General features: G+C 43.4%; 3 protein-coding genes across 10 annotated transcripts; 2 read left to right on the top strand and 1 right to left on the bottom strand.

Moving 5' to 3' along the window:
• The first annotated feature begins 5,145 nt into the window (after positions 1-5,145).
• Positions 5,146-9,254, top strand: LOC148900136 (uncharacterized). Of its 4 annotated transcripts, none has more exons than XM_088991677.1 (3): positions 5,146-5,370; positions 7,200-7,675; positions 7,764-9,254. In XM_088991677.1, the coding sequence occupies exons 2-3, from the start codon at positions 7,561-7,563 to the stop codon at positions 8,888-8,890; spliced, it is 1,242 nt and encodes a 413-aa protein (XP_088847803.1). In that variant the 5' UTR covers positions 5,146-5,370; positions 7,200-7,560; the 3' UTR covers positions 8,891-9,254. The 4 variants fall into 4 exon arrangements, with proteins under 4 accessions (XP_088847803.1, XP_088847801.1, XP_088847800.1 ...); XM_088991675.1 differs by having other exon boundaries at positions 5,149-5,415; positions 7,761-9,254; XM_088991674.1 differs by having other exon boundaries at positions 5,149-5,370; positions 7,761-9,254.
• A 3,134-nt stretch (positions 9,255-12,388) lies between these two features.
• On the bottom strand, positions 12,389-17,142 carry LOC148900137 (uncharacterized). 4 transcript variants are annotated; one of them, XM_088991673.1, is made up of 3 exons: positions 16,194-17,142; positions 15,829-16,104; positions 12,389-13,268 (listed from the first exon to the last, which is right to left on the bottom strand). In XM_088991673.1, the coding sequence occupies exons 1-3, from the start codon at positions 16,306-16,308 to the stop codon at positions 13,141-13,143; spliced, it is 519 nt and encodes a 172-aa protein (XP_088847799.1). In that variant the 5' UTR covers positions 16,309-17,142; the 3' UTR covers positions 12,389-13,140. The 4 variants fall into 4 exon arrangements, with proteins under 4 accessions (XP_088847799.1, XP_088847796.1, XP_088847798.1 ...); XM_088991670.1 differs by lacking the exon at positions 12,389-13,268 and having other exon boundaries at positions 14,609-16,104; positions 16,194-16,544; positions 16,644-16,941; XM_088991672.1 differs by lacking the exon at positions 12,389-13,268 and having other exon boundaries at positions 14,609-16,104; positions 16,194-16,293; positions 16,379-16,941.
• Positions 17,143-17,938: 796 nt separating this feature from the next.
• Positions 17,939-23,291, top strand: LOC148900138 (uncharacterized). 2 transcript variants are annotated; one of them, XM_088991636.1, is made up of 3 exons: positions 17,939-20,562; positions 20,633-20,990; positions 21,080-23,291. In XM_088991636.1, exons 2-3 carry the CDS (start codon positions 20,876-20,878, stop codon positions 22,468-22,470), a joined length of 1,506 nt encoding a protein of 501 aa, XP_088847762.1. In that variant the 5' UTR covers positions 17,939-20,562; positions 20,633-20,875; the 3' UTR covers positions 22,471-23,291. The 2 variants fall into 2 exon arrangements, with proteins under 2 accessions (XP_088847762.1, XP_088847761.1); XM_088991635.1 differs by having other exon boundaries at positions 17,939-20,990.
• Positions 23,292-23,929: the final 638 nt, after the last annotated feature.

The raw sequence follows: 23,929 nt of genomic DNA on the forward strand, positions 1-23,929 counted from the left end.
TCAAAGAAATACAGATGACGGCTGAAGAAAGCTTTTCATCGGTTTACCACTGACGTCTTCCATCTTGCGGATATTTGAAGGACAACCGACGCCTCCGGACAAGTTGTGTCCATAATTTGTAAAATCACTTCAAATGACTTCTACTGAACGTATTTTACAAAGATTCCACGGCATATGGCTATATTTTACGTTTTAAGACTCGCGCTGAATATTCAGGAAGTCTTGTCTTCGAGTTGATGACGAGTTGATGACGATGCCCCTGACCGAGAAAGCGACACACAATGCATTTTGTGTACACTAGGGTCTCGGTTTACGAAGACCTTGCCTTCCGAAATTTTCGGTTTACGAACGTTAAATTTATGAAAATTAAACCTTAGATTAAGCACTACTTTTTGGGATACACACCCACCATGGCTGGCGGAGTAATCGTCGGCGGAAGAACACCAAAGCACACCTACCTTTCCACAATCCCCTTTATCTGAATGCACACGTCGATCGTCTTGAACGATACTTTTGCTGTTATTGTAAAAGGTTAAAAAGTACCTTATTTAGTATTTTTGTTACATTCACATCATTACATTGGTTTACAAATGATATTTATCTAAAATGTTTCTTTAAACAAGGAACTCCTGCTTTGTTTCGTGTTGGACCGATTTAAATTGTTGGACAGGAAGTTGCTGTGCGCATACGTTTGCATCCGAAGTAAACCACGGTTGACAAACACCACCGCTTGTCTTGTGTTTTTTTTTCTGAATCCCACAACATCGTATCTCCCTTACCATAGTGGAGAGGGCAACATTTTGGAGGCAACGCTGGGATATTTTGGTTTGAGTGTTGTCTACCAGCCGTGGGTAAAAGACGTGGGTTGTTGCTGACCACACGTCGATCGCCTCCAAGGATTTTTTTACAGATACTTTTGTTGTTATGGGACCGAAAAAGACCCCACCATAGGCTCATGTTCAGCCGAAGAAGACACAAAACAAAATTACAGTCGCGGAGAAGGAGATCATTGAGAAACACGAACGAGGTGTGCTAAGTCCATTTCAATGTGCATAATTGTGTTCAGCTGATAGAAAAGACTTGGGATGATGTTACCCTTCGATACTTGAAAGCAGCATGGAAAAATTTGTGTCCCGCATGCATCCTTGAGAGCGACTTTGAAGGATTTGATCTTCATTACTCTATTGTTTCGGACGACATTGTTTCCATTGGACAGAACATGGGACTTGAAGTGGATGCAGATGCCGTCGAGGAACTTGTTGCTGACCATAATGAGGTCCTCAACACAGAGGATTTGATTTGCCTTCAAGAGGACAAGCAGAAGCAAGCCAGAAAGCAACAGGTGTCAATTAGGAGCCATCAACGACCATCACAAATGTAAATAAAGTGACTTTGTTATACAGTGCAGTGTATTTCTTTCATTGCAATTACATTACAATACAATAGCACATTTATTATACATAGAATAAGGTACATTGTGTGTAGTTTTAAGGCTTATTTAGTTGATAATTATATTTTATGGAGACCTGGCAACGGATTATTCGCATTTTAATGGTTTCCTATGGGAAATTCAGTTTTGGGATACACAGTTTTTGCCTTACACACTCTGTCTGGGAACCAATTAAGTTCATAAGCCAAGGCCCCACTGTACTTTGTTTGGTCTGAAAACTTTGTGTTGATCCGTGTTGATGGCAAAATTAGAAGGAAAACACATAAACAACGCGATGGTGAATCGTGTGTTGCACCAAGACTACTATTTGATACTAGTTGACACAAATTCCCAAAAGCCATTTCCAACTGAGCTTTTATGAACATTTGTGCTTTCCTCTTCAGTACTATTTGAATCATATTCATAACTGGATGAGTAACAAGAAATCATCTTCTCTGAATCTGAAGCATTTGTTTTGATTCTAGAGCAAGGCAAGACGTCCTGGCGTGATGTCATGAACAAGGGACCGGGCCTTCTGAAACTCTGCATTTCCGGGGTCATTTTGAAGTCGTTTTTGGGACACTAACTCATTTTTATTGGTGTTTTGCAGTTGACTAAAAATATCAGCCTGCGTGTTTTGGGTATTTTAGATGCTATACAACGTTTTTCTGATGTCAGTTAGGAAACAAAAATAAGGTGTCTGTTGTCCTATAACGCAGAGTAACGCGCCAATAACTCGATGCTTGTTTTGAGCATCCATCCTGTTGACAGATGCGCTTCCTTATAAACACAGTTTGGGGCGAGACAAGCTGTGTCGACACGTTCCGGTAGTGGTCATGTGACTTTCTTAAAGTGGTACGCGCACCGACAAGGGGTATCACTCTGGAGGCTCGGCGCACGCATCGACGCATCTATGTCGCTGGACCCATCACTCCAGCAGACCAATCAACATAGCAGACGAATAAACATGGCGGATAGTAGCAGAGAGGGTCCAAAGTGCCCTGCAAAAAAACAACAACAATGACAACAAGATCTGAATGTTAATTTCAGTCAGGTTGGCAAACCGAATATTTTTGAAGAAGAGTGTTGCGCTAAAGCAATATCCGGTTGTGCTCCTCCTGGCATTTATATCGGCAGCCCAATCACAGTCCATTGGGGCATGGAGATATGCAGTCTTCACGTCCATTTGGTGTAAGGTAAGATCTTCCTGCACAGCCACCTACATCAGTGCTCGAATGGAAGTCATTTAGGAAACCTCCTTCCCTTTTCAATCTGAATATTGCCCGTTTCTACTGTTTCTTCAGCACTCGGTTCTTTGCTTTTCTCAAGTTGATCTTGACTCTGTTTGAGATGTCTAGATGCATGCTGTTGGAAAGTAACCTTCCCAAGCAACTATGGACATATAGCCGTACAAACGGCCGCTCAAATTCGCAACAGATGCTACAATAACCAGGCTTTTACAGAAAAGGTACCCAACCTTTCTAACATGCAAATATTTGGTTGTGAATGTTTATAAACAGGACAAAAAGAAGTTAGATTCCAGATGTGAGAAGGGGATTTTCGTAGGCTATGATAAGTATAGTCCAGCCTATAATGTGTACCACCCGAGAAAAGTAAAGTCCTGAAAACATAGACTGGTGAAATTTTTAATGAAAAACAACACAGATGGTCAAACTCAAACGGGTTGTGACTTGTGGGACAATATTCAGAGCTACAGTAAAGTACCCCTAAAGGAAATCAAATAGAGTTCCCAGACCAAAGATTGACACAGCTGTGCATCATTTTTCTCTCGTGAGTACTTTCAATCGCTACGAAAAGTTACCATTTTGGTTACTGTTAAAACGCTAGGACTGCTGCCAGAATGACTAGCGCAATAAAGAGAAAGCAATCGTGGAGTATCATTTGCATTTTGTGTTTCAATTGCACAGCGAGTACAGAGTTGTGCAAGAAAGCGAGGAGAGTAAATTTGGGGTGACGTCAAAGACCACAATTCATTGTATATAACAACTATTGACACAATACAGACGGTTCATTTGTAAGGTGAAACAAAAGAAAATGTCAAAACAAAATACATTTTATCCTAATTGAATGTATACATTGTTCGGGTAAAATATTACAAGCTAATATTAGCATTAACAGTTAATTTTAAAATTGTAAATATTATGAACAATGAAAGCATTTTTGTGTTTTATTTGCTTCTAATTTACAATTGTGGACCGCTCACATTATTTTAATACGCACTACAGAGTCGCAAGTATGAAACTTAACATGTATGAAACGATTACAATACCCGTATAAATGTTGTCGTACGGCGTACATTATTTGAAATGCTAAAAACGAATACAATACGGGTAAAACATATACATTGACTTGTATGCAGGTGGGGTCAAGTTATTTTTAAAATGGAAATTATTCTAACTAAACAATACTGCGGGAGACATGTGGAACATCAGATGACAGTCGGGCAGTTTGTGACTCAAAGCAACCAAAGCTTACACAAAAGGTTTCGTCAGCCATATAGGGCCTAAATCACTCAGAGGCGCCACCGTCAATGTACAATAGGTGCTGTAAACAGGCCTGCAGAATACTGTGATCTACCGTATCAAATGATGCACTTAAATCTAACAAAAACAGACACATCGATGAAAATATGTACTTCTTTGAAGGTGTCAGACGTTTCGCTTCTTATCCAAGAAACTTCGTCAGCAAACTAAAGTCTTACTGGTAGTTTAGGCCCTATATAAAAATATCCCTACTGTCCAGACATGGCGGTGCCGGACTCTGCTATGATAGGTCCCTGCTCTCAGGTTGGGGGGAGCAGAGGACTACTCCCTGCAGCTGCTCCACTGATAGTTCCTATCGTCCTGACTAACGACTGGCCTGATTGCCCCACTTCGACCGGTATCACCTCATTAGTATTACTAATCCTATGTTGCCTAAGCAGGCTATTGTATGAACCAAACTTAAACCGGACCACATCTGTGAATGAACATTTAATAATAACAATAATAATACATTTAATTTCTAAGCGCCTTTCATAACTCTCAAGGACACTTTACAGTCAAGGGATATATATATATATTTTTTGTGAAGCCATTTGCGCCAGCTTTCACTCTACCCGGATAAATAACACACATACACACACAGGCAAATAAACGAATAAGTAAATACATAAATAACCCGATTAATTACCAAATAAATAAATAAATAAATAAATAAATAAATAAATAAATAAATACAGCAGTAAAGCAGATTTATATAAGAAATTTACAGATATTATAAGAACTTTATGAAATGTGATCTGAAGATGCTGCACTTATGGGAAAGAGATGCCCATTTCATGGTAAGATCAGAGCATTGTCATCAAATGGTGAGTATAGTTTTTGCTTTTTTGAATGTTGCTGTGCCGATGACCATTTTGTGTTTGGGAGCCTTTTACTGAGCGAGTTGCTTGTTCTGTCGCCACAAAGGGACATAAGTCTTCTTGTGCCGGTCCCAAGCCCGGAAAAATACAGAGGGTTGTGTCAGGAAGGGCATCCAACCCAAAAGCTTGGCCAAAACAAACATGCGGATCAAACCTCTAAAGATGGAGGACATTGATTTGCTGTGGTGACCCCGTCAAGGGAAAAGCCGAAAGGAAAAGAAGAAACAATACTGCGACAACTACATTTTATTCAGGCACCGCGGACGACTTTTGACTTAGTAGAGTCGCCGTCGCGACCAAAGATGGCCGACCCGCTGCGCATGCGCATTTCAGGGTGTGGTCCCGAACTCGATCCGCAGATTTTGTCCCCGACACGCGTTTCATGAAAACGTTCTTCTTTCCGTGTTTACCGGACATCTGTGCTATCTTACTGGACTCTTGGTGAACGTCGAACGACTACATAGGCTCAGCCCAAGCATGCGCAGTCAGTTATAAATCAATGCCGGCAATAATAAGTGTGAGGAAGGCAATAATAAACGTTTCGTCTCTTCCTCGTTCACAGGTATTCAAAATAATAATTTCTAGACATCCTCGTGATGTTAAAGTAATCGGGGACATGTTGGGTGATAATTTGGATGTCCCACACGTACAAATGAAACCGTAGTTTTGTGGCTATGATGAAGTTGGGATTTGAATGTCGATTGGTAGTTCACTGCACAAAACACACGAGCGTGCGTACATACGTACGCACGTGCGAATGTGTAGGAGTTACTATGAATATATGTTGAATGTATAGACCTACACATTGATGGTTATATTGATGTTAGGAGCGGGTATTATGTTACCATGAATATATGTTGAATGTATAGACCTACACATTGATTGTATAGACCTACACATTGTATACTGATATTGATATTGATATTGATAGCCAAATTGACGTTTTCATTAGTAAATATATAGTCACTCGTGCCCATTTTTAAGAACAAAGGAGATGTGCAGAGTTGTACTAACTACAGAGAAATAAAGTTGATGAGCCACACAATGAAACTCTGGGAAAGAGGAGTTGAAGCGAGACTAAGAGCAGAAGTGAACATTTGTAAGCAGCAGTATGGCTTCGTGCCAAAAAAAAAAAAGAGTACGGCAGATGCAGTGTTTGCTTTAAGAATGTTGATAGAGAAGTACAGAGAAGGTCAGAAGGAATTGCATTGTGTCTTTGTAGATCTGGAGAAAGCGTACGACAGGGTGCCCAGAGAAGAGCTGTGGTATTGCATGAAGAAGTGACAGAAAAGTATGTCAGAGCGGTGCAAGACATGTATCATGACTGTAAGACAGTTGTGAGGTGTGCTGTCGGTGTGACTGAGGAATTCAAGGTGGAGGTGAGACTCCACCAGGGGTCAGCTCTGAGCCCCTTCTTGTTTGCTCTGGTGATGGACAGGCTGACAGACGATGTTAGACAAGAATCTCCTTGGACCATGATGTTTGCAGATGACATTGTGATCTGTAGCGAGTATAGGGAACAGGTGGCGGAGAAACTAGAGATGTGGAGATATGCCCTGGAAAGGAGAGGAATGAAGATCAGTCGCAGCAAGACCGAATACATGTGTGTGAATGAGAGTGATCCAAGTGCAAGAGTGATGCTACAGGGAGAAGAGATCAAGAAGGTGGAGGATTTTAAGTACTTGGGGTCAACTGTCCAGAGCAATGGAGAGTGTGGAAGAGGTGAAGAAGCGTGTCCAGGCAGGCTGGAGCGGCTGGAGAAAAATGTCAGGTGTGATGTGTGATAGAAGGGTTTCAGCGAGGATGAAAGGAAAACTGTATAAAACAGTGGTGAGACCCAGCCATGATGTTTGGACTGGAGACAGTGCCACTGAAGTAAAGACAGGAAGCAGAGCTGGAGGTACCAGAGCTGAAGATGTTGTGGTTTTCTTTGGGAGTGACCAGGTTGGATAGGATCAGGAATGAGTACATGAGAGGGACAACTCATATTATAGGCTTTGGAGAGAAAGTCAGAGAGGCCAGACTGAGATGGTTTGGACATGTCCAGAGGAGAGAGAGAGACTATATCGTGAGGGATGCTGAGCCTTGAACTGCCAGGCAGGAGACCGAGAGGCAGACCAAAGAGGAGGTTTATGGATGTGGTTAAAGAGGACATGAAGGTAGCTGGTGTGAGAGAAGAGGATGCACAAAACCGGGACAGATGGAGGACATTGATTCGCTGTGGCGACCCCTGAGGGGAAAAGCCGAAAGGAAAAGAAGAAGATTAGTAAATATGTAGTCAGCAATAAATAACTGCCGACCGAGTAAGGCAATAATAAAGTTTGGTCTGTTCCTCGTCTTTCACAGAACACCTTATTGACTCACAGTGTTCACTGCCTGTGACTCATTTGGACCGACCCAGGTATCCCCTAGGCCTGAGGCCGGTTACAATTGGGGTCTCGTCCGGGATCTAGTGCCACTACTGGGCCGAGTTGGAACTGCTACAGAGAGAACCTGTGCCTCAAGCTTCAGTGAAGACTGCAGTGCTGTGCGTCCTCCAGAGAGTAGAGGCTACAGGGGTTAACGATGGCTTCTACAACTCAACGACATTATTGATTTTCAAGATCCAAAAGAGAGGCCGGTTACACTAACAAAGAGGGACGTTTGGTTGGGAGACGTCAGTCTGAACAGATCTAGTGAGTGTAATTTTTTTCGGGTGTCGCTGGAAATGTGTGAAAGAAAGGCGACAGAGTACAAGGAGGAACTTTGTCCAACCACGGACGCCAGAGAGCTCCAACGTTACCTTTGCAAGTTGGAACCTCGAGTCGTCTTCCCAAGAGCAGGTTGGTTCACTTCTTCCTCTCTAACTCACAAATGATTCATCTTATTTTAACTTTCTTGTGTGTTATGGAACAAAAATTCTCAAAGAAGAAGATGCGGGATTCGAGCATCAGGACCGAGAACCCCCCCAAAGTGAAGAGGAGGAGGCACCAGAGCGCCCTCACGTGAAAGAAGAAGAGCGGGAGGAGGAAATCAGCAAGTTTCCGTTGACTGGAGTCAGTGTGAAGAAAGAAGAAGCTGATGGAGAAAAAGAAGGAGGATCCCACTTGGACGGCTTCTTGGCTCCACTTTCCGAAGACGACGACGCAGTCACCTCACGGTCTTCTGAAACGGAGGATGAGCAACAGTCCAACGGTGATACGACATGTCGTGCGGGCTACGGATGTCCGAAATGTCCCCAATGTGGCAAAACCTTTGCCAGTGTGTCATCGTTGAACAAGCACAGAAAAACGCACACTGGAGAAAAACCTTTTGCCTGCTCAGTTTGTGGGAAAAGATTCCTTCAGAAATCAGATTTAGAAAGGCACACAATTAGACACACTGGGGAAAAACCTTTTGCCTGTTCAATATGTGGTAAAGCATTCTATATAAAGAAAGAGTTAACAAGACACGTAATGACTCACTTCAGGGAAAAGCCTTACGCCTGTTCAAGTTGTGATAAATATTTTCGTTCACAAGGTGACTTAAACGGACACAGAAGAACGCACACTGTGGAAAAACCCTTTGCCTGTTCAATTTGCGAAGCTCGATTCAGTCAAAAGTCGTATTTGAACAAGCACAGAAAAACGCACACTGGAGAAAAACCTTTTGCCTGCTCGTTCTGTGGGAAAAAATTCCTTGACAAATCAAATTTAGCAAGGCACGCCATAAGACACACCGGAGACAAAAAATTTGCCTGTTCAGTATGCGGTAAAGCATTCTATACAGATCAAGAGTTAACAAGCCACAAATTGACTCACTCCGGGGAAAAGCCTTACGCCTGTCCAAGTTGTGACAAATGTTTTCGTTCACAACGTGACATAAACGTACACATGAGAACGCACACTGGAAAAAAACCTTTTGCCTGCTCAGTTTGCAGTAAAAGCTTCGCTCGAAAGGAAAATTTGACAAGGCATATAAGAGAACACTCTGGAGTGAAGCCTTCACCTTTTTCCGTTTGTGGTCCAACATTTGCCACAGGGGACACCCCTCAAAGGACACAAGAAGACACACTTTGAAGAAAAAAACATGTGTCCGCCTAATTTTTGGGGAAAAGAGGAACTCAAATGACAAATGCCTTTTAGAAAAAATACGACAAAACTAAATGGGGAATTCCAAAATGAATGAAAAAAGCTTGTTTTTTCTTTGACTTTTCGCTTTCTTGTAGAAATACTTTGCATATGAATGATTCCCAAAGTATTCCTTTCAAATTATTTTTGACTCCAATCACTGCACATCCTTTTCATCTATATTCTGGGGGGTGTTCTTTCTGAATTTTGTTTGAAAATGCTTTCAAGTGTTGTGATTGTGGTTGTATCAAGCACGTTGAGTTGCCTCCTGTCTGAGAATGTGCGGGACGAATAAAGCTGCCTTAGCACAAGAGATTCTTACATCTCATGATGGAGCTCGTACATGGCAGGTCAATGACCTGCCATGTACGACCTGAGGTCAAGTTCCCCAGACGGCCACAAAACTCGCTGTCTTGACCTGAATTGGGACAAGTGGAGTCAAATTTTGTTTAGTGTGGATGTTAATTTAAAGCTTTATTGTCACTATGAAACAATACTGCGAATGATTCTATTTTCTTCAGGCACCGTGGACATCTTTTGACTTCATGGAGTCGGCGTAGCGACCAAAGATGGCCGACCCGCTGCACATGTGTACTACAGATTGTGTTGGCTCGGCACTCGATCCGCAGATTTTGTTTGTTGAAAACGTTGCCACCGGACATCACGGCGACATTAATGGACCACAGAAGACCAAATTTGAGCTTTGTATTGTTAGGTTAAAGTATTACAAGCATTACATTTAATATTAGCATTAACAATTAATTTTTAAATTGTAAATATCATGAACAGAATTAAATATTTACCTTGTTACGCAACGTTAGAACCCAACAATTGGAATGTTCGTTACGAGAGCTCACCAAAGAAGCCGGCAAGTTACTCACAGATGATTAGTTCCTAACAATTTGATCTAATGCAGAATTCTGGGTCTCAGCTCTTTGACCCGGAAAATATTCGTGTGTCCTCAAAATCAGTGAGAGAGAAAGACGAAGACTGGGACTGAGCAGCCCAGATTTTAAAGGTGTAACACATGCATATTCAATTTTGGCCCACACAGAGAAATCAAGCCATCCATTTGGTCCTTCCTGGGATCTGGTTTATGTCTCTGTTCCCAAGGTATTTTCCCGACCTCCAGGCGGGCTGGAAGGTAGATCAAAAGTTGCGTCCTGCCGAGTGCTGACGTCCTCAACGTGGTAGTCAAATGTCCCGCTGAAAACAAGAATGTCATCAAGATAGGGGACATATATTTAGTCCCATAACCCCTCCAGACATTGTTCCATACACCGCTGGAACGCTGCTGGAGCATTCATGAGTCCAAAAGGGATTCGAATCCATTCATAAAGGCCCCAGGGGGTCACGAAAGCGGTCAGGTGTCGGCTCCCTTTGGACATGAACCCCTGGGTCAATAAGCTCATTCACATTTTTCAATGACATGTCTGGTAAGTTTGTTTGTTTCCATACCTCATCTACAGCACACACCTGTGACCCCTAGTCCCAGAGTACTTCAACCCTTTTGTTACCCAAAACGCACTGAATAAGACATTTCTTTCCCACTAACTCCCTGACCGAAGGTAATTTGCCACACTGTTTCTTATCTGTACGCTTGACAAATGACTGCTTAAGTCTCTTCTGAACGGGGCCACATGTGTGGGGCTTACATTCCATTTTCATAGCACCACTGTAACACTGGGACCTATCTGTCTCTGTGGTCACACCATGTCCCACTGGGGTGACCTTTTCTAGTTCAAAGCGTGGCTCCTGGCTGGGTTCTGTGCTTTGCAGCCTGCTCTGAAATATTCACTACTTCCACATTTAAAACAGTGCTGACAATATTCTTCACCTGTCTGAATACAAGAATAACAGCTGGGCCGAGGGCGATGGGGCATGTAGTACTGCTGAGGGGCGAACCGCTACTGGAACTGTGCTGCCCCCCTCATCGGCCTGGGACCTGGTGCTGGGTGATACTGCTGAAGAGCTGATGGGGAGTGCTGGGTGTAGTAGTGCCTGGCTGGTGGATCGACCTGATATGGTGAAGGTGATGTGAAGACAACCTGTTCAGGGTAGTGGTCAGGCAGGCGTTCAGGTCCTCCGCTGGTGGGCTGAGAAGTGGCTGTTGGTTTCTGAATAGTCTCTTTGATCTGAGACACTTCTGCCCGAAGCTCCTTTAAAAGCATCATCTCTGACCTCATCTCTTTGATCTCTGAAAGGAGTTCATTCGGCACAGTAACAGTACTCTGCTTTAAGACTGTCTTCTTCCCAATCGGGGCTGGTGTGTCATCTAACTGGACAGTGTTTACCGTGGTCACCCGCGGAGCAGCATTTTTCTTTTTTTCCTGTCGCTCTTTTTCATTTGCACATGCTATGTTTCATTTTCTAACAGTACTTCATCTGATGTGGTGGTTAGCAGGAGGAAAGGTTGCATGTCACTCTGTAACCCTGTCAGAACTGTGTGCAGGAATAAACTCTGGACCAATGTAGGATCATACTTCAAACCTGATTTGGCCTCTTGAGATGCAAAAATAATCCTTTGACGAAGATCCATTGCTCTCAGTAGGAAATTCTGCGTCGACTCTTTATTGGTCTGCACTTCCGATGAGAGCTGCGTGTAAAATTCAGTGGCTCCTCTCTCCTGATAGTGAGAACGAAGAATCCTTCGTAAAGAAGGTAGGGTGGGGTTCCCTTTCCCTTCGAGGTAGCTTCTCAACTGCAGACCCGGTGTTATGGCACGAACCACTGCGTCGATGATCTCGTCCCCGTGGTAGCCTTTACTGAGCCCACTTTCTATCTGTCTCACCAAACTAGGAAATGTGAGTTTATCTTTTTGTCCAAGCTCACCTATTTGTCCAGATATCTTGAAATCTTTGCGCCAGGGGCCAGTGTCTGGGGGCACTATGCTTCTCTTTGGCACTGCATCTTCACCTTTTTCACTTGGTTTGGCTATTTCTAGTTCAAAACATTTTATAGTTTCAATCAAGTCCTTTATACGTAGCAAATCAGACATTGCTCCATCTTCTAGCTGTAATTCAGCTTTCCCGATGTAGTTTGACAAAATATTAATTAGTTGGCCTCGAGTCTTGCCTGCCCTCTTTTCAGTCCAGATATTTGGATTTCAGCACATAACTGTGACAACAGTTGAAAATTCAGTCCAAATAACTTGCCTTTGACGTTCAACTGTAATTCCTCTAGCTTCATTTTCGAGAGGGTATACACCAGGGGTCTCAAACTCAATACACCCGGGGGCCGCTGGAGGCTGAGTCTGGGTGAGGCTAGGCCGCATCAGGATTTTCAAGAAAAGCACAGATAAAACATTCCAATGTTCTCAAAATGTTATTTTTTAACGCACACAAAATGAAATGAATAAACGGAAAAATGAATAAAAAATAAATTAGCCAGTAATAAATAAATAAAATAATTATAATGATCATAAGGCAGATACAGACAACTGACAAAAACAGGAAACAAATTATTTTAATAAAGTTTCAAATGTCTGTATTCACAATTCTTGAACCTTTAACTTTCTGAACATAAATAAAATATTGAACATGAACTGTCCTAAACATGGCTTGTCTTGCCTACCTTTTGCTGCTCAAGACTTGGCAGCGCTTCTTTTCACAAAGCCGAGCCACATTTGGCTTGAGGGAGGAGGCAGTGGAGACTGAGCAGGGCTTGAAGATGCTCATCAGTAAGTCTGGACCTGTACTTGGACTTATTGAAGTTCAAGGTGGAGAAGAGCTTCTCACACAAGTATGTGCTCCCAAAAAGACACATGGTCCGTTTGAACATTCGGGAAAGTTCAGGGAAGCTGGGGGTTAACTTTCTCAATCATTGCCCAAGCTCGTCTGCTTCTCCATTCACATCCCTGAACTTGGCTTTGAGTGCAGAGTGGTACTATAGGTCACAGAGCTCCATTTGGAACACAGGAGGGGCATCTTGCACATCAAAAGAGAATGGGTCCTCAAAAATTTGAAAAGTGGCTTTGTGCGTCTTGAAGTCTGCAAAGCTGTGATTAAATTCCCTCTGTAGCTCCAAAATGGTGGTCTGGTCCATGGTTTGTTCAGCTCCACACACAAGTTTCATTCATATCAATCATGCGGTCCGCACTAACATTAATCTTTCATGTCAAGGTGGGCCGCAACATATTCCTTCAGGGGCCGCAGTTGGCCCGCGGGCCGCGAGTTTGAGACCACTGCTGTCGCATCACTTTACATTATAAACACTGTACGACAGTGTTTCATTTTGATCAAAACTGTGCATATGTGAGGCACACAGTTCTCCTGCTTCATGATAAGGGGCGCTGGTGATTCCAGATATTCTTCTTGCGCCTCCTCAGCTGTAGAATAATAGAATTAGTGAGAACAAGCTACAGTAAACAGCAAGTTAAGTGCAACCATCCAGAGATTTTTTCGTGTTGCTTGGCCTTATTTTCAGAATGGAGGATTACATATCTAAATAGAAAGAAATAGAGAGCCTTTTAAAACTGAACAAAGATAAGGAAGGCTTCTACAAAGAAGGTATAGATGCCTTTCTTCAGGAGCGGCGCGTGGACTTCATTTATAAGTAAAGGTAACACAATCACATTTATTTCTGAGCTACAGTTTATATAAAGAATACTGACACGACATTTTAAACAAAACATGTTAACTGTTGCCAATCAAATGGTGAATAATCTACTCTGTAGAATTCATAGGATTGTAAATCTGACTGTGATGACGTCAGTGCCTCACCAGCCATGAACCTCACTACACGTCACTGTTGAAGACGTGTTTCAGATACAAAGGAAGTGTGAAATGACATCAATGAGATAAAAGGGAGTAACCAAACACTAACTCGGCAGGACGCAACTTTTGATCTACCTTCCAGCCCGCCTGGAGGTCGGGAAAATACCTTGGGAACAGAGACGTAAACCAGATCCCAGGAAGGACCAAATGGATGGCTTGATTTCTTTGTGTGGGCCAAAATTGAATATGCATGTGGTACACCATTAAAATCTGGGCTGCTCAGTCCCAGTCTTCGTCTTTCTCTCTCACTGATTTTGAGGACACACGAATATTTTCCGGGTCAAAGAGCTGAGACCCAGAATTTTGCACTAGGTCAAATGGTTAGGAATTAATCCTCTGTGAGTAACTTGTCGGGTTTTTTGGTGAGCTCTCGTAACGAACATTCCAATTGTTGGGTTATAACATTGTGCAATAAGGTAAATACAGTGAAGTCTCGTTATATCGATATTCAAGGGAGTCCGAAAAAATATCGATATAACCGGGACTATCGATATATCCAACCCTGTTTGCATGTAATTTTCTCCGTGCGTGCATAGAAATAGTATCGATATAACCGGGACTATCGATATATCCGATATCGATATAACGAGACCTTACTGTATTTAATTCCGTTCATGATATTTACAATGTTAAAATTAACTGTTAATGCTAATATTAGCTTGTACTATTTTAACCTAACAATATAAAGCTCAAATTTGGCCTTCTGTGGTCCATTAATGTCACCGTGATGTCCGGTGAAAATGAATCGGTGGCAACGTTTTCAACAAACGCGTGTCGGTGACAAAATCTTCGGATCAAGTGCCGAGCCAACACAATCTGTAGTACACATCTGGGGAACTTGACCTCAGGTCATTGACCTGCCATGTACGAGCTCCATCATGAAATGTAAGAATGTCTTGTGCCAAGGCAGCTTTATTCGTCCCGCACATTCTCAGACAGGAGGCAACTAAACATGCTTGATACAACCACAATCACAACACTTGAAAGAATTTTCAAACAAAATTCAGAAAGAACACCCCCCAGAATATATATGAAAAGGACGTGCAGTGATTGGAGTCAAAAATAATTTGAAAGGAATAGTTTGGGAATCATTCATATGCTACAAGAAAGCGAAAAGTCAAAGAAAAAAAAAAAGCTTTTTTCATTCATTTTGGAATTCCCCATTTAGTTTTGTCGTATTTTTTCTAAAAGGCATTTGTCATTTGAGTTCCTCTTTTCCCCAAAAATCAGGCGGACACATGTTTTTTCTTCAAAGTGTGTCTTCTTGCGTCCTTTGAGGAGTGTCCCCTGTGGCAAATGTCGGACCACAAACGGAAAAACGCGAAGGCTTCACTCCAGAGTGTTCTTTCATATGCCTTGTCAAATTTTCCTTTCGAGCGAAGCTTTTACTGCAAACTGAGCAGGCAAAAGGTATTTTTCCAGTGTGCGTTCTCATGTGTATGTTTATTTCACGTCGTAAACGAAAACATTTGTCACAACTTGAACAGGCGTAAGGCTTTTTCCCGGAGTGAGTAAATTTGTGTTTTGTTAACTCTTGATTTGTATAGAATGCTTTACCGCATATTGAACAGGCAATTTTTTTTTCTCCGGTGTGTCTAATGGCGTGCCTTGCTAAATTTGATTTTACAAGGAATTTTATCCCACAAAACGAGCAGGCAAAAGGCTTTTCTCCAGTGTGTGTTTTTCTGTGCTTGTTCAAATGCGGCTTTTGACGGAATCGGGCTTCGCAAATTGAACAGGCAAAGGGTTTTTCCAAAGTGTGCGTTCTTCTGTGTACGTTTAAGTCACCTTGTGAACAAAAAGATTTATCACAACTTGAACAGGGGTAAGGCTTTTCCCCGGAGTGAGTAAATTTGTGTCTTGTTAACTCTTTCTTTGTATAGAATGCTTTACCACATATTGAACAGGCAAAAGGTTTTTCCCCAGTGTGTCTAATTGTGTGCTTTTTTAACTCTGATTTCTCAATGAATCTTTTCCCACAAACTGAGCAGGCAAAAGGTTTTTCTCCCGTGTGCGTTTTTCTGTGCTGGTTCAAGGATGACACACTGGCAAAGGTTTTGCCACATTGGGCACATTTCGGACATCCGTAGCCCGCACGACATGTCGGATCACCTTTGGTCTGTTGCTCATCCTCCGTGTCAGAAGACTGCGAGGTGACTGCATCGTCGTCTTCGGAAAGTGGAGCCAAGAAGCCGTCCAAGTGGGATCCTCCTTCTTGTTGTCCATCAGCTTCTTCTTTCTTCACACTGACTCCAGTCAACGGAAACTTGCTGATTTCCTCCTCCCGCTCTTCTTCTTTCACGTGACGGCGCTCTGGTGCCTCCTCCTCTTGACTTTGGGGGGGTTCTCGGTCCTGATGCTTGAACCGCGAATCTTCTTCATTTAGGTCTGCAGGGTGAAAATTTTTGTTCCATAACACACAAGAAAGTTTAAATAAGATGAAGCATTTGTGACTTAGAGAGGAAAAGTGAACCAACCCGCTCTTGGGAACACGACTCGAGGTTCCAACTTGCAAAGGTGACGTTGGAGCTCCACGGCGTCCGTGGTTGGACAAAGTTCCTCCATGTACTCTGCCGACTTTCTTTCACACATTTCCAGCGACACCCGAAAAAAATTACACACACTAGATCTGTTCAGACTGACGTCTCCCAACCAAACGTACCTCTTTGTTCGTGTAACCGGCCTCTCTTTTGGATCTGCACAGCACTGCAGTATTCACTGAAGCTTTCGGCACAGGTTCTCTCTGTAGCAGTTCCCACTCTGCCCACTAGTGGCACTGGATCCCGGACCAGCCACGAATTGTAACCGGCCTCAGGCGTCGGGGATACCTGGGTCGGTCCAAATGAATCAATGGGAGTGAGCATTGTGAGTCAATCAGGTGTTCTGTGAACGACGAGGAAAAGACGAAACGTTTATTATTGCCTTACTCAGCCGGCAGGGATTTATAACTGACTGCGCACGCTTGGGCTGAGCCTATATTGTCTTGCTCTGTTCCCTTCAAGGGAGTGGAGCGCAACCTACTGACTTGGTGGTCTAATCGAATAAAATGCGGCAAAGGAGGTCATTTCTAAACCCCCACACTCGCAAGCGAGCTTCGACGTTCACCAAGGCGAGTTTCCCGGCGTACGAAGCTCAAAAATTGGTCCGTTGGAGTCCAGTAAGCTGTCACCGATGTCCGGGGAACACGAAAAGAACGTTTTCGGAACCACACACGAAAGTGCGCATGCGCAGCGGGCGGCCATCTTTGGTCGCTACGGCGACTCTACTAAGTCAAAAGACGTCCACGGTGCCTGAAATATTAGTTGTCGCTGTATTGATTGGTTAAGTTAATTTCTATTTTAAAAATAACTTGAAAATAACTGTTTAAAAAAAAGAAAATAACTTTTAAAACAGTGCTGACAATATTCTTCACCTGTCTGAATACAAGAATAACACCTGGGCCGAGGGCAATGGGGCATTTAGTACTGCTGAGGGGCGAACCGCTGCTGGAACTGTGCTGCCCCCCTCATCGGCCTGGGACCTGGTGCTGGGTGGTGCTGCTGAAGAGCTGATGGGGAGTGCTGGGTGTAGTAGTGCCTGGCTGGCGGATCTACCTGATATGGTCAAGGTGAAGTGAAGACAACCTGTTCAGGGTAGTGGTCAGGCAGGCGTTCAAGTCCTCCACTGGTGGGCTGAGAAATGGCTGTTGGTTTCTGAATAGTCTCTTTGATCTGAGACACTTCCGCCCGAAGCTCCTTTAAAAGCATCATCTCTGACCTCATCTCTTTGATCTCTGAAAGGAGTTCATTTGGCACAGTAACAGTACTCTGCTTTAAGACTGTCTTCTTCCCAATCGGGGCTGGTGTGTCATCTAACTGGACAGTGTTTACCGTGGTCACCCGTGGAGCAGCATTTTTCTTTTTTTCCTGTCGCTGTTTTTCATTTGCACATTGCACAACCAACAGCCACTTCTCAGCCCACCAGCGAAGGACCTCAACGCCTGCCTGACCACTACCCTGAACAGGTCGTCTTCACTTCACCTTGACCATATCAGGTCGATCCACCAGCCAGGCACTACTACACCCAGCACTCCCCATCAGCTCTTCAGCAGTACCACCCAGCACCAGGCCCCAGGCCGATGAGGGGGGCAGCACAGTTCCTGTAGCGGTTCGCCCCTCAGCAGTACTACATGCCCCATCGCCCTCGGGCAAGGTGTTATTCTTGTATTCAGACAGGTGAAGAATATTGTAAGCACTGTTTTAAATGTAGAAGTAGTGAACATTTCAGAGCAGGCTGCAAAGCACAGAACCCAGCCAAGAGCCACGCTTTAAACTAGAAAGCGTTACCCCAGTGGGACATGGTGTGACCACAGAGACAGATAGGTCCCAGTGTTACAGTGGTGCTATGAAAATGATATGTAAGCCACACACATGTGGCCCCGTTCAGAAGAGACATAAGCAGTCATTTGTCGAGCGTACAGATAAGAAACAGTGTGGCAGATTACCTTCGGTCAGGGAGTTAGTGAGAAAGAAATGTCTTATTTGGTGCTTTTTGGGTAACAAAAGGGTTGAAGCACTCTGGGACTCGCGGTCACAGGTGTGTGCTGTAGATGAGTTATGGAAACAAACGCACTTACCTGACGTGTCATTGAAAAATGTCAATGAGCTTATTGACCCTGATAATACTCTCAATATTGTGGTAGCTAATCAAACAGATATGCCTTCTGTAGGATGGCTTGAGATACCATTTAAACTCGGTGCTAATGATCCAGGGCTACTTGTACCAGTTTTAGTACTAAAAGGTAACCAGCAACAGCGTCCTATCATAGGGTTTAATGTCATTGAGCGTCTTGTGTTAGATAGCCTCTCTAATGAGACACAAAAAGGGGATACAGAAAAGCTCTTGAGATCGGTTAGACTAGCTTTTCCCCACCTTAAGCGCAATAAAGCAGCCACTTTCATAAAAATAGTTCGTGTGGGCCAAGCGCATGAGTACCGTGTAAAAACAACACATGAGAGATTTACTGTAGCTAGGCATAGCTCACTTTTTATTCCATGCAAAGTACAGGCCAAGCCCTTTAAGGAACATGTTACATTGGTTTTTGAGCCAGATGGACACAAGAAGACCTCTGATGAGTATAATTCAAACGGAATGTATGAAAAGAGTTCCAGTCTGTAAACTGTTATTATAATGTAAACAGAATGTATGAAAATAGTTCCAGTCTGTAAACTGTTCATTATTATAGTTCATATTTTCATGTACAGTAAAGTCTCGTTATATCGATATCGGATATATCAATAGTCCCGGTTATATCGATACTATTTCTATGCACGCACGGAGAAAATTACATGCAAACAGGGTCGGATATATCGATAGTCCCGGTTATATCGATATTTTTTCGGACTCCCTTGAATATCGATATAACGAGACTTTACTGTAGTTCATAATTTCTCTCTCATCTCATTATCCGTACCGCTTATTCCTCATTAGGGTCGCGGGGGTTGCTGGAGCCTATCTCAGCTGTCTTCGGGCACGAGGCGGGGGACACCCTGAATTGGTTGCCAGCCAATCGCAGGGCACACAAAGACATACAACAGTCACTCTCACACTCACACCTAGGGACAATTTGGAGTGTTCAATCTGCCTGCCATGCATGTTTTTGGAGTGTGGGAGGAAGCCGGAGGACCCGGAGAAAACCCACGCGGGTCCGGGGAGAACATGCAAACTCCACACAGGGAGGCCGGACCGGGACGCAAACCGGCGACCTCTGCACTGTGAAGCCGGTGTGCTAACCACTCGACTACCCGGCCGCCCTGTAGTTCATGTGTAGTTCATAATACCATGTGTAATTGTTTTGGGTATATCGTGCAGCGCATTTATGTATTTACTAGTACATATGTTGGGGACAACATCTATTTTGAAGGGGAATATGTGACAGGTTGAAATGTATCTTATTTAGTATTTTGGTTACATTCGCATAGTTACATTGGTTTGCAAATGATAGATATCGAAGATGTTTATTTAAACAAGGAAAGCCTGCTTGGGTTAGTGTTTCGTGTCGGACCGATTTACATGGTTGGACAGGAAGAAGTTGAGCCCAAACATTTGCATTACATCTGGGCCTTCGAAGTAAACCACTGTTGAGTCAAGACGTATCCTACCGTTTGTCTTGTGTTTTTTTCTGGATCCCACAACACCGTATATCCCTTACCATAGTGGAGAGCGCAACATTAACAAGCACCACAGAGTACGGAAATGTCCCGATTTATGAAACTCAAACCTCTAAAGATGGAGGACACTGATTTGCTGTGGCGACCCCTTGAAGGGAAAAGCCGAAAGGAAAAGAAGAACATGTATGAAACGATTACAATTCCCGTCTAAATGTTGTCGTACGGCGTACATTATTTGAAATGCTAAAAACAAATAAAATACGGGTAAAACGTATACATTCACTAGTGTGCAGGAGTGGTCTAGTTATTTTTAAAATGAAAATTATTATAACCAATACTCCGACAACTATAATTTTTCAGGCACCGTGGACGTCTTTTGACTTAGTCGAGTCGCCGTAGCGACCAAAGATGGCCGCGCGCTGCGCTTGCGCACTTCAGCGTGTGGTTCCGAAAACGTTCTTTTCGTGTTCCCCGGACATCGGTGACAACTTACTGGACTCCAACGGACCAAATTTTGAGCTTCGTACGCCGGGAAACTCGCCTTGGTGAACGTCGAAGCTCGCTTGCGAGTGTGGGGATTTAGAAATGACCTCCTTTGCCGCATTTTATTCGATTAGACCACCAAGTCAGTAGAATGCGCTCCACTCCCTTGAAGGGAACAGAGGAAGACAACATCGGCTCAGCCCAAGCATGCGCAGTCAGTTTTAAATCCCTGCCGGCTGAGTAAGGCAATAATAAACGTTTCGTCTTTTCCTCGTCTTTCACAGAACACCTGATTGACTCACAGTGCTCACTCCCATTGACTCATTTGGACCGACCCAGGTATCCCCTACGCCTGAGACCGGTTACAATTCGGGGCTGGTCCAGGATCCAGTGCCACTAGTGGGCAGAGTGGGAACTGCTACAGAGATAACCTGTGCCTCAAGCTTCTAACAAAGAGGGACGTTTGGTTGGGAGACGTCAGTCTGAACAGATCTAGTGAGTGTAATTTTTTTCGGGTGTCGCTGAAAATGTGTGAAAGAAAGGCGGCAGAGTACAAGGAGGAACTTTGTCCAACCACGGACGCCGTGGAGCTCCAACGTCACCTTTGCAAGTCGGAACCTCGAGTCGTGTTCCCAAGAGCGGGTTGGTTCACTTTTCCTCTCTAACTCACAAATGCTTCATCTTATTTAAACTTTCTTGTGTGGTATGGAACAAAAATTATCACCCTGCAGACCTCAACGAAGAAGATTCGGGGTTCGAGCATCAGGACCGAGAACCCCCCCGAAGTCAAGAGGAGGAGGCACCAGAGCGCCCTCAAGTGAAAGAAGAAGAGCGGGAGGAGGAAATCAGAAAGTTTCCGTTGACTGGAGTCAGTGTGAAGAAAGAAGAAGCTGATGGAGAACAAGAAGGAGGATCCCACTTGGACGGCTTCTTGGCTCCACTTTCCGAAGACGACGATGCAGTCACCTCACGGTCTTCTGACACGGAGGATGAGCAACAGTCCAAAGGTGATCCGACATATCGTGCGGGCAACGGATGTCCGAAATGTCCCCAATGTGGCAAAACCTTTGCCAGTGTGTCATCGTTGAACCAGCACAGAAAAACGCACACTGGAGAAAAACCTTTTGCCTGCTCAGTTTGTGGGAAAAGATTCCTTCAGAAATCAGAGTTAAAAAAGCACACAATTAGACACACTGGAGAAAAACATTTTGCCTGTTCAATATGTGGTAAAGCATTCTATATAAAAAGAGAGTTAACAAGACACACAATGACTCACTTCAGGGAAAAGCCTTACGCCTGTTCAAGTTGTGATAAATCTTTTTGTTCACAAGGTGACTTAAACGTACACAGAAGAACGCACACTTTGGAAAAACCCTTTGCCTGTTCAATTTGCGAAGCTCGATTCCGTCAAAAGTCGTATTTGAACAAGCACAGAAAAACGCACACTGGAGAAAAACCTTTTGCCTGCTCGTTTTGTGGGAAAAAATTCCTTGAAAAATCAAATTTAGCAATGCACGCCATAAGACACACCGGAGACAAAAATTTTGTCTGTTCAGTATGCGGTAAAGCATTCTATACAGATCATGAGTTAACAAGCCACAAATTGACTCACTCCGGGGAAAAGCCTTACGCCTGTTCAAGTTGTGACAAATGTTTTCGTTCACGACGTGACATAAACATACACATGAGAACGCACACTGGAAAAATACCTTTTGCCTGCTCAGTTTGTGGGAGAAAATTCCATGACAAATCAAATTTAGCAAGGCACACCATTAGACACACCGGAGAGAAAAAAATTGCCTGTTCAATATGCGGTAAAGCATTCTATACAAATCAAGAGTTAACAAGCCACAAATTTACTCACTCCGGGGAAAAGCCTTACGCCTGTTCAAGTTGTGACAAATGTTTTCGTTCGCGACGTGACATAAACGTACACATGAGAACGCACACTGGAAAAATACCTTTTGCCTGCTCAGTTTGCAGTAAAAGCTTCGCTCGAAAGGAAAATTTGACAAGGCATATGAAAGAACACTCCAGAGTGAAGCCTTCACCTTTTTCCATTTGTGGTCCAACATTTGCCACAGGGGACACCCCTCAAAAGACACAAGAAGACACACTTTGAAGAAAAAAACATGTGTCCGCCTAATTTTTGGGGAAAAGAGGAACTCAAATGACAAATGCCTTTTAGAAAAAATACGACAAAACTAAATGGGGAACTCCAAAATGAATGAAAAAAACTTTTTTTTTTTACTTTTCGCTTTCTTGTAGAAATACTTTGCATGTCAATGATCCCAAAGTATTCTTTTCACATTATTTTCGAATCCTTTCACTGCAGGTCCTTTTCATCTATATTCTGGGGGGAGTGGGTTCTTTCTGAATTTTGTTTGAAAATGCTTTCAAGTGTTGTGATTTTGGTTGTGTCAAGCACGTTGAGTTGCCTCATGTCTGAGAATGTGCGAGACGAATAAAGTTGCCTTGGCTCAAGAGATTCTTACGTTTCATGATGGAGCTCGCACATGGCAGGTTTACACCCATTGTTTTTGGAAGCTGAAATGTGTAAGACAGAGGTCTTCTATTTGTCTTGGTTTACATTACAGCAAACTGAGTATAAGTGTGGGTGTTAAGAAAGTTAGATTGTATCCTCATTTTGTGTAATGCTGTAATATTGAGCAGATCTGGCAACCCACCCACAACGCGACATCGCATGATTTGACAGCGATCAAAGCCAGTGTATTTGCGAAAGCGCTGAAGATCTCAACACTCATTTTGTGAAATGCTGTAATACTGAGCTGATCTGGCAACCCAGCCACAACGTGACATCACGTGATTTGACAGCGATCAAAGCCAGTGTCGATGTGTGTGTGACTTCTCATACAACGATGAGCGCAGCGGTTGCTCTCTGCGCTGCTGTAAATAAATATCCTACTTGTATGACAAGAAGACCATCTCGTCTCTTTATTCTCCCAAATGCATCGTGAAAGCGCTGAAGATCTCAACAGGTTATGGGGCCAGGAGACGTTTGGGAGATAAAGTGAAGCCAGAAGTGTATCCAGACTTGAAAGAGGGGTGAGCAAACGAGGCTATCGCTAACCGGCTAAAACAGCGGTCAAGATGGATCAAGGAAGGGCAAGCAGGCGCCTTCGACTGGCATTCGACGGAGTTGAAGATAAGTACGAGATATGGGAAACAAAAATGCTTGGACATTTTCATTTGTTGGGACTAAAGAAGACCGTGCTGGAAGAACCGGTGGCGACGAATTCCGATATGGCTATGGATGCAGAGAAAAATATAGATGCGTACGCCGAATTGATAAAGTCTTTGAAGATATTGAGAGAATATTATGCCGGGAAAGGAAAACCACGGATAATAAATCTGTACACCACGCTCACGTCGCTTCAAAAGAGGAACGATGAATCAAAGCCGAAACCGCCATCACAGCACTCCGAAATGCGGGTGAAACTATGGGAGATGGACTACTTGTTGCCATGGTATTAAAAGGACGACCAGCAAGTTTCAAGCCATTTGCAATACATGTGGCACATTCAAATGATGAAATCAAGTTTGCAGATTTCAAGACTAAG

This window comes from Hippocampus bargibanti, linkage group LG03, assembly GCF_051943395.1.
Source record: "Hippocampus bargibanti isolate YZ-2025 linkage group LG03, ASM5194339v1, whole genome shotgun sequence".
NCBI lineage: Eukaryota > Metazoa > Chordata > Actinopteri > Syngnathiformes > Syngnathidae > Hippocampus > Hippocampus bargibanti.